The sequence below is a fragment of the Microtus oregoni genome, unplaced genomic scaffold, assembly GCF_018167655.1.
Source record: "Microtus oregoni isolate MIOR12 unplaced genomic scaffold, Mior012 000044F_ref0000062, whole genome shotgun sequence".
Classification (NCBI taxonomy): Eukaryota; Metazoa; Chordata; class Mammalia; order Rodentia; family Cricetidae; genus Microtus; species Microtus oregoni.
In genome coordinates, this window is record NW_024543218.1 from 9966813 (window position 1) to 9981507 (window position 14695).

General features: G+C 40.9%; 1 protein-coding gene across 12 annotated transcripts in view; it reads left to right on the forward strand.

The window, feature by feature from the left end:
- Window positions 1–259: 259 nt before the first annotated feature.
- The window catches only part of LOC121434638 (A-kinase anchor protein 9-like), a 136989-nt gene continuing 122553 nt past the window's right edge, over window positions 260–14695 (forward strand). For 10 of the 12 annotated variants that reach the window (XM_041633568.1, XM_041633570.1, XM_041633572.1 and 7 more), the window contains exons 1-2: window positions 260–461; window positions 12046–12258. In XM_041633568.1, coding sequence (XP_041489502.1) covers window positions 408–461; window positions 12046–12258 — 267 coding nt within the window. In that variant the 5' untranslated portion in view covers window positions 260–407. The remainder of the gene's footprint in view (window positions 462–12045; window positions 12259–14695) is intronic. The other 2 variants (XM_041633578.1, XM_041633579.1) reach the window with 1 other exon arrangement.

Sequence of the window (14695 nt, forward strand, 5' to 3'; positions counted from 1 at the left end):
CGCCCTGGCCACCGCACTTCCCACTGAGGCTTCTCCTTGCAAGGCAGCTGCTGCTCTTGAATTAGGAAATGCACTGCTGTGTGTTTGAAGCACCGACTTCCGGGAGGAGCAGGTGGCAGGCCGCTATGTGCGGACCCTCCGACCTGGGCGAGCAGCGAGGCCCCAAGCACCTGCCGGGCCAAGGCTCGCGGCTGCGCAGACTGCCCGTCCCGCTCCGCCCAGCTCCGCCCACCCCCGTGTGTTTACGTGGAGACGAAGATGGCGGCGGAGATGGAGGGGCTACCCGGCACGAGTCGCCGGTGAGCGCTTAGCGTGCCCCGGGCGGCCGTGCGGCCGTGGAGCTCTGTCCGCTGGCGTCTGAACAGATCTTTCCTCTCCACCCTTTCCCTGCCTTCCCCGCAGACGACATGGAGGACGAGGACGAGGAGAGACAGAGGAAGATCGCCCAAGGCGGGGCTTTGGTAGGAGCACGGCGGCCTCAGGCCGCTCCGGGAGGCGGTGTCCGGGGGCGGGGGGAGGGGAGGCTGGGGGTGGTGGCTGGGGGTTGAGGGGGCAGGATTGGGGGTGGAGGGGTGGAGGGAGGGCAAGGTTCGAGCTGGGGAGAGCCGCCCCCCTGACTGCTGGTGGAGACCTGGTGACTGCTCCTCCCGGCTCCTTTCTCCCAGGTGCCACAGAGAACCCGAGGAGCAGGTGGCCGCCTATGCCCCTCTAAGAACTGCTTACGAATTGCTTTGCAGCCTCTGCCCTTTTCACTTTCTAAAGGGCGTTTTACAGTCGTTCAGGCTTTGTGCTTTTCGGACTGGGTGTTTAGGGTTTTTTTTTTTCCTTTCTTCTTTTTTTTTTAATCCTGAGGGACACCCATATGCTGATCACCAGCCTGCCGGCTTTAGGTGTCACGCTGGCACTCTTGGGTGTGTGTGATTGACCTGTGACAGCTGCCTCGGCAGTGACTTGAGTGTGCCACAAGTGCCAGCTGTGAACTTGGCTGCAGGGGCATTTTTAGAAGCGTTTTATTTATTTATTTATTTTTGTATGCTTGTGTTGGAGGTCTTTGTCATGGCACGTGAGCTTTTGTAGCGTGTGGAATGGAACATCTGACCACCAAAAGGGTCTATAAATTAAACAATACCAACAGAATTCCTATTTAATGTTATGTATTTGATAGTGTGTAGTAAATGTTATGTATTTGGTGAGTTTGATTTTTGTGTGGGCGTGCGTGTATGGCGAGACATATAAACAATCAAGAATTATACCTAGGTATCCTTCAGTGGGCTTAATGAATAATTCGACACAACATGAATGGAATATAATGATTTCTTAATAAAATTGCCAGTTTGGACTTACCTATTGACCTTGCTCCCTAAAATGAAGTAAAAGACCTCGTTTTTAGCAGTCATACCTGGGGACGATCACATTGTTTTAAACTGCTTTTCTGTATTGTACTTGACATAAGCGACAATCATCTGCGGTTAGGGTGATTTTATCTTTCACATTTTGGTAAAATATTTTAAATATTGTTCATTTCCCTCAACGTTATATAAAGAGGCTCATTATTATGTTAATACAACTTAAAATTATCTAACAGAATAATTATTCAATAAATATTTATAGAATGAACAGAATAAGAAATGAGTCCTCTTTATGACGATCACTTAATTCAGAACTCTTAGAGAAGTTGTCCATTGCTGGTATAAGAAAAGAACATGTAAAATCTCTCCCCAAAATAGGTTTATAAGCTTGTTTCTCCATATTTCGTAGTTGGTGCTGCTCACAGTCAGGATGGGTCTTTCCTACTTGTTTACCACTCTCTGAAAACACCTTCACAGACACGCAGTTCATCTCACTCACACCCTACGTGTTTCTTAAGCAATGATGTTTACAATTAAATTAGTCATCACTTCTCCATGTGTCCCTTCACACACATAACCTTTGGGAAATAACATTTTAAATCCTAGCACTATTGGTGGGCATTTTCCAAACTCAAGGTCTTTGTAGGATTATTTTCATTCTATATATTATAGTTTATTCTCCTGTGCAGGATTTAGGCTGGCATAAAACATTTCATAAAATATATTCTATAATGTATACATGACAAGCTACTTTTAAAATGTTCATTTATGTGCTGTATATAAATGAAAATTGTCATTGGAACGATTTATCAATTTACCAAGAAAAAGATTTAAGAATTGTGACTTATGAAACTATGTTATAAAAGATGATAATTATGTCTAATAAGCAGTAAGAAATAACAAAAATAACTGACATGGGAGATATCTGAGAGAAAGCACCAAAAGCTTTTGTAAGTGTTGCTTTTACTATTCTGAGCCATCTCCCCAGATCTAAAATATTTCTGTTATGATCAGGTAAAAAAAAATTTCAAATACCAATTTTAAAAATAATAAAGCCTTATCAAATAGAGTATGTGCTCTCTGACGTGAGCATCTCACAGAAGATCATGACAGTGTTACTGAAGTTTCCTACTTTAGTGTGATCCTGAACCTGTAGTCTTTTACTCCAGTACAGCTTGTATTGTAGAGTTCTGTATTATTTGGCATTTGTGAATATCCTTTGTTTTTTGTTTTCTTAGGAAAAGTGTCATGCATCCCAGACTGGCCTTGAACTCCTGCTCCTCCTGAGTGCTGGGACCTATAGATGTGTGCCACCAGGCCCCGTGGATCGCCTTTTCACTTTTGCCTTCCTTTTCCTTTGCTCTTACTGCCAGTTCTCATTTGTTTGGACATGGTCCTCTGGCCTTGTCCCTTTCCTATTCCTTTTCTCCTAATTAGCTGTTTTAAATTTGCATTGACCAAAGAACCCAGAAACGGGTTATTAGTCTGGTGTGAAACCTCAAAGAAGAACAAAGCCCAGGTAATGAGGAGCCAGATGAGCAACTGGACATAGAATAGCTTTGGTAGTAAAAGTAATGGTAACGGTTAAAAGAATGTGTGTTTGTCATATCTGACCTCTGAAAAGGCTCTTTCCTAGTAGTGCATCTATTTTCAAACAGGTGTTTCTGTCATAGCGGTAATATATTCATTGTTATGTAAAGAAAGCATTAAAGCCTTTACACACACACACACACACACACACACACACACACACACACACAGAGGGTGACCTGGAACTCACTATATAGACCAAAAACTGAAGAGATCTGCCTGCCTCTTCCTCTGCCTCATGAGTGGTGGGATTAAGTGTACCGCCACAGCCAGTCCAATTTGTAGAAATCATACTCAAACCTTTATTTCATTTAATTTTCACAATCTGATGAAATAATAGTTTGGCCTTATTAAAAGGCCCTAATGTTAGGAACACATATTTTGACTCCTGAGCTTTGCCAGCTCTCAGTGAACATAGCTAAGCAGATTATAAAGTTTTAAAAATGTTACTATAGAAATTAACATATTTCACATCTCAGAGTATGTTCTGAAAATTCTTTTTTTTTTTTGCTTGGAATGATAATTTATAACATCATAATTCTTTAGTTTAGGAATACATGATTGTTTAGTCACTTATTCTTGTTCTAGTTAGAGTAAGACACTTGCTTGGGATCTGAAACAGTTTTGCACTACAAATGTATATGGACACAGTATCTTTCCAGTAAATCTTGCAACTATTTCTGTGACTGCATATGTTAACATTTTTATAATTGGCTTCCAAATGGCAAACACAGATGGCTGCTGTCTGAATTTCCAGGGTGTTTTAGAATAAATGTTTTCTCAGTGAATTAAAGTGTATCGTTTCAGTGTCAGGTGATTAACCTAACAGAGTAGCCTTTTACATGTCTGTTAACTTTTCTTTCACATTTAAAGTAAAAAAGCCAAAAGAAACTGAATATAATATGATCTTTTTTTTTCTTTCATTTTTAATTGAACAGAATTCTCTCCAGGAAGATTCTGTACATAGTATTTTTCTGAGAATTTGAATTTTTAATTTTTTTTAAGAAAAGAGAAAGATTATAGTTGGAAGGGTAGTTTTATAATTTTCATTAATTTAATGAGTAATTAAAATATTTTTATCCATTTCTGAAGCCATGGGACTTGTGGAGTTCGGCATGCTTTGTGTTAGGTCTTCTCAGTTATTAAGAGGTTAAAACTATTGCTTAGATGTGTCATCCCTTAGTGATGGTTTTCCTTTTACTCCACATACACTTACTGAGTCTTGTCTAAGTGTTGAGTATAAAGAATTGAATTAAAATCCTTGCCCTCATAGAGCCTTATGCTTAGTTAACCGCCCCCCACAAAGACCGCATATAATCCACTATAACAGACTGAAAACAGTGTCTTTGTAATTTTATGGCTTTAGAACTGGCCTGTTCCAAATGCAGTTGTAGGACTGATTATTCTATTACATGGATATTTGTCCATGTATGGTCTTTCCATTGGATTCAGTAATGCATACTGTTACCTCTGCTTTTCAGTCAAACTTGCCATAATTTGGTATTTTTATCTGTGTACTTATACTGTGTACTTACATTTGAATAAACATTAGATATAAATGATTTGTATGCACTAAAAGAGTTGGAGTTTGAAACAGAATCTTAATCCTAAACTCCTCTGCTGGTGATGTATTTTAATGAGAGCATGGTAGTGTAAGCAGCTTCTGGAATGTGCTGGTAAGAATGCCATTCATAATAATTTTCTGGCATTGCATTCTCCCTGAGGGATCTTTGCTTTTTAAATGATAAGCCTGGACTTTTGATTCTATTTACAGATAGTATTTTAACAGCAACCCAGTCACTTGATTTTTAAGAATGAATCTTTTATCCTACAAACCCTTCTAAGTATATTTCAGGGGCTTAATACTGCACAAAGAGGCAGCTGACTCTGCAGCTGTTCTTCAAGCAGACAAGAAATAGAACACCTGTGGAGTTGCTAAATAACTTGGGAAAACCATGGTGTAGTGTATTTTTATATTGTATGGCACTAGTAATTGCTATATGTTATTGCTAAATGAATATCTTTAAAAAATGGGCATCCTATGTATATTCTTCTATAGTTGGTAAAGTTTAGAAATACTGTATTATTTAGTGTTTCATGGTGATATTTGTTGACAGGGGTTTCTTTCCCATCTGATACTGCCTGGTCAGGCAGCCCTTCAGTCATAAGGAAATACACAGAGGTCTGTATTAATTATAAACTGATGGCCTTTTAGCTCAGAGTTTTTGTTAACTCTTATAACTTATATTAGCCCATAATACTTGTCTGTGTTAACCACGTGGCTTGGTACCTTTTCGGTGAGGCAGTCACATCTTGCTTGCTCTATGTCTGGCTTCCTCTGTGTCTGGGTCACGACTGCAGACTGTATCTTTCCTCTCAGAATTCTCGTTGTCCTGCCTCTACTTTCTGCCTGGCCACCCGCCTATACTTCCTACCTGGCTATTGGCCAATCAGCATTTATTTAAAATATAAGTGACAGTGTACAGACCATTGTCCCACAGTACTTTCCCCACCCCTGTTTTTTCTTTTTTAAAACAAGAACTCTGAATTGAATCTCCTTTTTTTTTTTAGCTTTTCTCCTGACCATTACAAGTAACAACTTGTAACCAACACTGTAAACAAAGAAAAATATCCATAGTCCATTTTTTTACTAATATGGGCATAGTTTTTCAGGCTGCTTCCTGCTGATTGGGGGCGCTGATAATCTTACAGGGACCTAAAGAAAATTTAGAATTACAGTCAAGCCCTAACTGGAAAATTCTGTTAGGCTTGATCATCTCAGCTAGCAGTCTTGAAACTTGTGGTTGTAGAACTCAGAGGAAACTCCAGCAGAGGTCCTCTGAAACATTGGATCATCTGGGCCATCTGCTCCTATTGGAGAGTCTTTAGGGGTCTTCCTTGATCAAACCTGATTTTCCTTAGCCCAGAATGAATCCACAGCTTCTCATTTCCTGTGGAAACAAAAGGAAAACCTCTTCTCCAAAGTAACATACCTTTTGACTTAAATTTTGAAGTCAAGGCATTTTCAAAATATATATGTTGGATTAATCCAGCAGCATTTATAATCACATCTTTTAGCAGCTGTTGCTCCTTCCTCAGCAGTCATACATTTCAAAGACAACACAGTAATATGCACTATCCAGACTCCGTGTATTTACCATCTTTACATGACTTTATTTTAACCTCTTTTTATTTTATTTTTATTTTTAATTTTTGGCTTTTTTTTCTCTGTGTATCTCTGGCTGTCCTGGCACTCACTCTGTAGATCAGGTTGTTCTTGAACTCACAGAGATCCGTCTGCCTCTGCCTTCCAAGTGTCGGGATTAAAGGTGTGTGCCACCACACCCAACTACTCTCTTTCTTTTTTATTTTAAGGACTTTATCTTTTTCTTTTCTCTCCCAAACCTACATATATTTTTAAATACACTCTAAACCGTTTAGAGGGGTTTTTTTTTGTCTTGGAATCTATCTTTACTGTATCTCTTTTTCTGACCACATAAGTCTTTAATTTGCTAAGCAGTATGGCTAGGACTAAAGCTGTGATTTTGATGGCTGGATCCAACCCATTCCTTAGCTTTTTGAGAATCTAGCTTCATGGTGGAGGTACTGGCCAGACCCATGTTTATTGCCACAACTCTGTGGTGTTTCAGGGTCTGTGCCACCACCAAGAAGCATGCTATAGGCTATTCATAAACACCATTTAAGTGTTTTGTGGCAGAGCCTCTTAAAAAGGCTGCAAAGTTTTTGCAGCTGAAGCTGTGTCAGGAAGCCTCTCTAACAAACAGAGCCCACCTGAGAAAGTGCCTCTATCATGCTTAACTCTGTTCTTTTCTGTCTAGAATTACTTCCCAAGCTCTCTCAGGTTTTCTGTGGATGAGTTGTCCACATGTTGTGCACCATTTGTTGACTGAGTTTCTGTCCCACTTGGTCCTGCCTGGTCAGGCAGCTGTTCAGTCACAAGGAAATACACAGAGGTCTGTATTAATTATAAACTGATCGGCCTTTTAGCTCAGGCTTTTTATTAACTCTTATAACTTATATTACCCATAATACTTGTCTGTGTTAACCACATGGCTTGATACCTTTTCGGTGAGGCAGTCACATCTTGCTTGCTCTATGTCTGTCTTCCTCTGTGTCTGGGTCACGACTGCAGACTGAATCTTTCCTCTTCCCAGAATTCTCGTTGCCCTGCCTCTACTTCCTGCCTGGCCACCCGCCTATACTTCCTACCTGGCTTGTATTTATTTAAAATACAAGTGAAAAGGTACAGACTGCTGTCCCACAACATCATTGATGATACTGTGTTAATCAATTATATAATTACTTATCAGCTATTTTTGTAATTAATGTAGTTAATAGTTAAGGCTCATGTTTTCTTCCGTGTGATTAAAGAGCTCATATTTAAGAAGTGGTGGTTTCATATAAAAGAAATTTTATAAAAGGGAAATTTAGACTAGGGAGATGGCTCAGTATGTAAAGTTGCTTGCTTGCACAAGCAAAGTTCAGGTCCTCGACATCCATGTAAAAGCCAGGCTTTGTGGTGTGAGTTTCTAACCTTTTGGGTGAGGGGCGACATAGATGGAGGCAGGAAGTTGCCTGAAGTGGTGATTCACTGACCACTGAGGCAGTAGCTTCAGGCCAGCTTCAGGTATCCTGAAGAGTGATACCTACACTCGGGCCAGCACACCTGCACACACTCCTCACAAGCACACTCGAAGAGAAGTTAAGTTAGGGGAAAACACCTGTAGTTCAAGTCATGAAACACATCAAAGTTGCTATACAATCATTTTCTCTTTTCTTTTTTCTTTTTATTTTTTTTAAAGAAAATAAGCTGTCCCTTTTCATTATACACACCAATCCAAGCTCCCACTCCCCTCCTCCCATTCCCTCTATCTAACTCCTCTCAACCATCCCCCCATCCACTTCACAGAGAGGGTAAGGTATATTGCTTTGGGGAAAGTCAAAGGCCCTTCCTACTATATCCGGGCTGAGCAAGATACCCATCCAAAGAGAATGGGTTGCGAAAAAACCAGTACAAGCAGCAGGGACAAATCCTGGTGCCACTGCCAATGGCCCCCAGTCTGCCCCAGCCATGCACCTGTCATTCACATTCAGAGGGACTAGTTTGGTCCTATACTTGTTCCTTCCCAGTCCAACTGGAGCTGGTGAGCTCCCATTAGCTCAGGTAGACTGTTTCAGTGGGTGGACCCATCATGGGTGACCTCTTTGCTCATATTCTCACTCGTCCCACTCTTCACCTGGACTTTGGGAGCTCAGTCCAGTGCTGCAGTGCAGGTCTCTGTGTTTCAATCAGTTGCTGGATGAAGGTTCTATGGTGACATTCAATTTTTTTTTCTTTTTTTTTTAACTTTTTTTTTTTATTGAGAAAAGAGAAAAAAAAAAAACAAATTTCCTCCTCCTCCCAGCCTCCCATTTCCCTCCCCCTCCTCCCACCCTTCTCCCCCTCCCCCCACTCCTCTCCCCCTCCCTCTCCAGCCCAAAGAGCAGTCAGATTTCCCTGCCCTGTGGTAAGTCCTAGGTCCTCCCCCCTCCGTGCATTTCTAGGAAGGTGAACATCCAAACTGGCTAGGCTCCCACAAAGCCAGCACATTACGTAGGTTCAAAACCCCGTGCCATTGTCCTTGGGTTCTCATCAGCCCTCATTGTTGGCCATGCTCAGAGAGTCCAGTTTTATCCCATGCTTTTTCAGTCCCAGTCCAGCTGGCCTTGGTGAGCTCCCAATAGATCAGCTCCACTGTCTCAGTGGGTGGGTGCTCCCCTCGTGGTCCCGACTTCTTTGCTCATGTTCTCCCTCCTTCTGCTCCTCATCGGGACCTTGGGAGCTCAGTCCAGTGCTCCAGTGTGGGTCTCTGTCTCTATCTCCATCCATCACCAGATGAAGGTTCTATGATGATATGCAAGGTATTCGTCAGTATTGCTCTAGGATAGGGTCATTTCAGGTTCCCCATCCTCAGCTGCCCAAGGAACTAACTGGGGACCTCGGCTTGGGTATCTGGGAGCCACTCTAGGTTCAAGTCTCTTGCCAACCCTAAGGTGGCTCCCTTAACTAAGAACCAAGTTCCAAATGGATTAAAGACCTCACTATCAGTCAGAACACAGTGAACCTGATAGAAGAGAAAGTGGGAAGTACCCTACAGGAGATGGGCACAGGAGATCGCTTCCTATGTGTAACCCCAACAGCACAGACTTTAAGGGCAACATTGAATAAATGGGACCTACTAAAACTGAGAAGCTTCTGTAAAGCAAAGGACACTGTCACCAAGACAAATAGGCAACCTACTGACTGGGAGAAGATCTTCACCAACCCCGCAACAGACAAAGGTCTGATCTCCAAAATATATAGAGAACTCAGGAAACTAGACTTTAAAATGCTAATTAACCCAATTAAAAAATGGGGCACTGAACTGAACAGAGAATTCTCAGCAGAGGAAGTTCAAATGGCCAAAAGACACTTAAGGTCATGCTCAACCTCCTTAGCAATCAGGGAAATGCAAATCAAAACAACTTTGAGATATCATCTTACACCTGTCAGAATGGCTAAAATAAAAAACTCCAATGATAGCCTTTGCTGGAGAGGCTGTGGAGGAAGGGGAACACTCATCCATTGCTGGTGGGAATGCAATCTTGTGCAACCACTTTGGAAATCGGTGTTTCGGTTTCTCAGGAAATTCGGGATCAACTTACCCCTGGACCCAGCAATACCACTCCTGGGAATATACCCAAGAGATGCCCTATCACATGACAAGAGCATTTGTTCAACTATGTTCATAGCAGTATTATTTGTAATAGCCAGAACCTGGAAACAACCTAGATGCCCTTCAATGGAAGAATGGATGAAGAAAGTGTGGAATATCTACACATTAGAGTACTATGCTGCGGTAAAAAACAATGACTTCTCGAATTTTGCATGCTATGGTGACATTTAAGATATTCATCAGTCTGATTGCAGGGCAAGGCAAGTTTGGGCTCCCTCTCCTCCATTGCTTAGGGTCTTAGCTGGGGTCATCCTTGTAGATTCCTGGGAATTTCCATAGAGCTAAATTTCCTGCTAGCCCCATCATGGCTCCTTCAACCAAGATATGTCTTTCCTTGCTCTCATCTCTGTCCTTCCTCCATCTCGACCATCCTGTTCCCTCATGTTCTCCTCGCCCCTCCTCCCTCCCCTCCTTTTACCTCTCCTCCCTCCCTTATCCTCCTTCCCCTATGCTCCCATTTTGTCAGGTGATCTTGTCTATTTCAACTTTCCAGGTGGATGGATGGATGGATATATATAATGTTTTGCTTAGAGTTCATCTTATTAGCTTTTTTAGGATGATGAACTATAGGCTCAGTATCTTTTGTGTATAGCTGGTACCCACTTATGAGTAAGTACATTCCATGTTTATCTTTCTGGGTCTGGGTTAACTCACTCAGGATTTTTTTTTTCTAATTCCATTCATTTGCATGCAAAATTCAAGATGTCATTGTATTTTTACTGCTAAGTAGTACTCTAATATGTAAATGTGTCACAGTTTGTTTTTCCATTCTTCAGTTGAGGGGCATCTAGGTTGTTTCCAGGTTCTGGCTATTACAAATAATGCTGCTATGAACATAGTTGAACAGATGTCCTTTTATTATGGATCATAGCATTGAAGTAGTAAGTTCAGGCAAGCTTCAGACATCCTGAAGGATGGTCCCTACACTCAGGCCAGCACACCCGAAGAGAAATTAAGTATAGTGGAACACACCTTTAGTTCAAGTCGTGAAACACAGCAGAGTTGTTATACAGTCTTTTTCATGATTTGATTGATTATGGCTGTGAGTATAGTGTTACTAAAATCCAAGCTAGATATAATTGTCGATGCTTGAAGCCTGAAGCTGTTTTGTCTCTATTAAGGAGAGGTGTAGATGATTTTCTTCTCATAATTATTATACTGTGGTACTGTTTTATAGTTATAATTTTGTCATAAGTATTGTCATTAGTTGTTTGAATCAGTATTTTTAATAAGGGTTCAACGTTGTTCCAATCTAAATTAGATATAATTGTTGATGGTTGAAGCCTGTTTTGTCTCTATTAAGGAGAGGTGTTGATGATTTTCTTTTCATAATAATTATATGTGGTACTGTTTTATAGTCATAACTTTTCGTAAGTATTGTCATTAGTCGTTTGAAACAGTATTTTTAATAAGGGTTCAACATTGTTCACCCATCATTGAGTTATATACGGGATGATAGCTCTGGCTAGATGTTGGTATTTTATGTGTGTCCTGGCCCAGTGGTAACACATTGTATAATATTAAAGAAGACTTTTCTTTTTTTTTTCTGCCATGGTAGCTGAAAGTGTTTGTTGCTCTTTTATCCCTAAATGTTTTACCAGTCATCCATTTTTCTTATAACTTTCATCAGTGTTCAACATTTTAATGATTGCTGTGTCATTGTTTTAATTTTTGTTGGCTACTTTTTAAAAAAGACATCTTAAGTGTTAGTGACTTTTAATTTATAGCAAGAGCTACCCAGGTTTAAACATCTCTTTAAAATAAGAAAGGTATTGTGGTGTGGATGGTAAGTAAATTGTATGACTAGGTGGCACTAGGCTATATAGTTTTATAGGCTGTAGGACTCCTGAGGGTGATATGCAAATGACTGAGGACAAGAAAGCATCATTCTCTGAAATTTATATTATTTCTATTTTTTCCTTTATAGATAAGGCTACAAAACACGGTCAGAACTAAATCTTTTGAATTATCTTTAGTGTAAAGTTAAAGTCCCAGGAAATCCATGAAGGATGCACTTGACCTCCGTGTGTGTGTCGTGCTTTCCGATGGGTTAAAATCCACAGATGATACTCTGAGTGCCTCACTTCCTATTTTCTCACTCTGAGCTGATTTTTTTTCCTTTCGGATGTTTTCATTTCTTATTCCTGATTCAGAAACATCCAGTTTCTTTGCCATGTAATAGTAACGACTCTATCAAGAACAGGACAAGTATCCTTTGTTTTGTCACTTGTTTTTAGTGATAGTTTGAGTTTAATAAAATGACCCAGAGTTTTAATAATGATAAAGAAAAATCTTAGATGATAATGCTGCTTTCTTTTTTCCCCCTATAGCTTGCTGAGTATAGAGAAAGACAAGCCCGACGAGAAGGGAAAAAGAAGAAAAGTGTTTCAAAGAGTAAACAAGATGTACACAGCTTAAAAATTAATCAACAAAGTAATGAGACCTCCATAAATAGTTCTCAGTGTGTAGAATCAGCTGAGAATCCTGATTCCACCAAAATGAGAGCTGGACAAATAGAGAAGCAAAATGAAGTCTTTGTTAAAGTGAGTGCCTCCAGATTTTCAGCATAGTTCTGAGTGGAACCTTAGTGTAATGAGAGTGGGCATCAGCACACTGTGCAGTTGAATGATGACTTTTCTCCCTTCTTGCAAATTTGAGCAATATTTTAGTAGCTAGACCTAAAGTATTTAATGACCTCTGAGTGAGCTTTGTGAGCTTTATTCAACAAATATTTATTGAGCACTCACAATGCAAAGCTGAGGAAGGCAGATAGAAAGCAGGTCGGTGTAAACTATCAGACCCGCGCCAGAAAAGTGCACCTGCTTTTCTGGAGTACAGGGGTCCACAGCCAGCCTGTGTGTGTAACTTGGGTAGCTCTGGAAGGGGTAATATAGGAAGTATGAGTGGGAGTCAGCTAGAGGTTACAAACAAAGTCAAGGAAGCAAGTTCTTCACCGAAAGAAAAGCATTTGCAAAGATGAAAGACAGTGAAGCAGTGTGTTGTGAGATCTGGAAACAGGAGCTTCAATTTCATATGAATCCCAGAGTGATGGGGTAGGGTGGTGGTAATTTCTGAGTTTGGAAATTCTCATAGAAAGTGCCCAATGAATCCTAATTTCCCAAGCCCCTACCCCCTTGTTTAATGGGCAACTTTCTGAAATGGGAATTTGAATGGATCAAGATGGTTGATAAGTGCTTGACTCACTAATCAAGACCAGAGAGAGAGGGATGGGTTTCTCATGAGAGTATTGGGAAGATGGATATTATTTGAATTTTGTGTTACAGCCTGTTTATGTAGAAATAAAATTAGAATAGATAAGGATTGTATAGGGTTTCTGTTGCTGTGATGAAATACCATGACCAAAAAGTAAGTTGGGGAGGAAAGGTTTATTCGACTTCATTTTCACATTTCTGTTCATCACTAAAGGATTTCAGGACAGAAACCCAAATAGGACAGGAGTTGATGCAGAGGTCATGGAGGAGTGCTGCTTGCTGGCTTACTTCCCCATGACTTGCTCAGCTTATTTTTCTTATAGAACCCAGGACCAGCAGCCCAGAGATGGCACCACCCACCATGGACTGGGCCCTCCCCATTGATCACTAAATGAGAAAATGCCTACCAGCTGGACCTCATGGAGGCCTTTTCTCTGATGACGCTAGCTTGTGTCAGATTGACATACAACCAGCCAGTCCAGGGATTTTAAGCTTTGGTCGCTACCCAGATGTGCAATGGAGACATGTTCTATTCCCCATAAAATCCAGTCACTATGTATGTCTCTTGGAAGTATGGGAATATGGCTTCAAAACGAGAGTGAGGAGCTGAGGTTGGTAGCACATATCAGAAACTTGAGCAGGTGGGAGCCTGAAGTGGGGTGGCCTTGTTTCATTTCTGTTGTAATAAATAACCAGTAAAGCAACTTGCAGTGGGAGAGTTCATTTGACTTATTCCAGGTTCTAGTCCACCATTGCAGGGAAGTCAGACTCAAGGTAGCTAGCTAGTCCTATTGTATCTAACAACCCAGAGAGAAAAAATGCAGGCATGCCTAGTTTCAGCTCTTTCTCTACTCTGAAACAGTCTAGGATGAAAGCCCAAGCAATAGCATGAATTCTAATTGTTCTTAATAATAAAAACTCGGAGTCAGCTATCGGGGTGAAAACTGAAGGATCAGAGAAGCAGAGCAGCTAACCACTAGAGTTCTTACCTCTACCAATGCTCAGACCAAAAGGGTGATCAAACTTCCTCCTCAGACTGCAGGGAGCTCCTCATTTACACACAACCAGCCAGTCCAGGCAGGGCAGTCTCCTGCCACCGTATATCCCTCTCTGCTCCGAGCCATATCACTCCTGTAGTGCTGGGATCACCTTTGTGTGAGCTCTGTTTCTCTTTTAGACTGGATCAATTTTATGTACCCAGGGTGGCCTTTGAACTAACAGAGATCTGTCTGCCTGAGATTAAGTCAGGATTGTGTGCCACCACTGCCTGGCTTTTAGTGGCTTAGTTCTGCACTCTGATCTTCAGGTAAACTTTATTTGTTAAAACAAAAACAAAATATCACCACACTTGTTACCTTTTATGTGTATTTATGATTCAAGACTCCTAATTTATTATATATTGTTGAATCATTATTGAATTGTGGTTAATGTGTGTATTGAATAAGAGCTTGAAACAGGAACATACACACATACACACTAGAGATCATGCCCGAGCAAAACTTAACTAGCACACCTTTCCTCTATAAGGCATGCCACAACATTGCTGTTCCAAGAAACACTAGACAGCACTTAAACTTCATATTTGAGGTCATTTTTAAACAGTAAAATCAGTAATTAAAAAGTGCCAAAATGTGCCACAATGAGTCCTGGAAGGATACCGACTTTACGTTGTGAAAACAAGAAAGCCACTGTTGTCCTGTTCTGTGTCATCCAGTGTATCTACCTTGGGTCACTCTCAATTTTCCCTGTTCTGCTCATATCCCCAAAT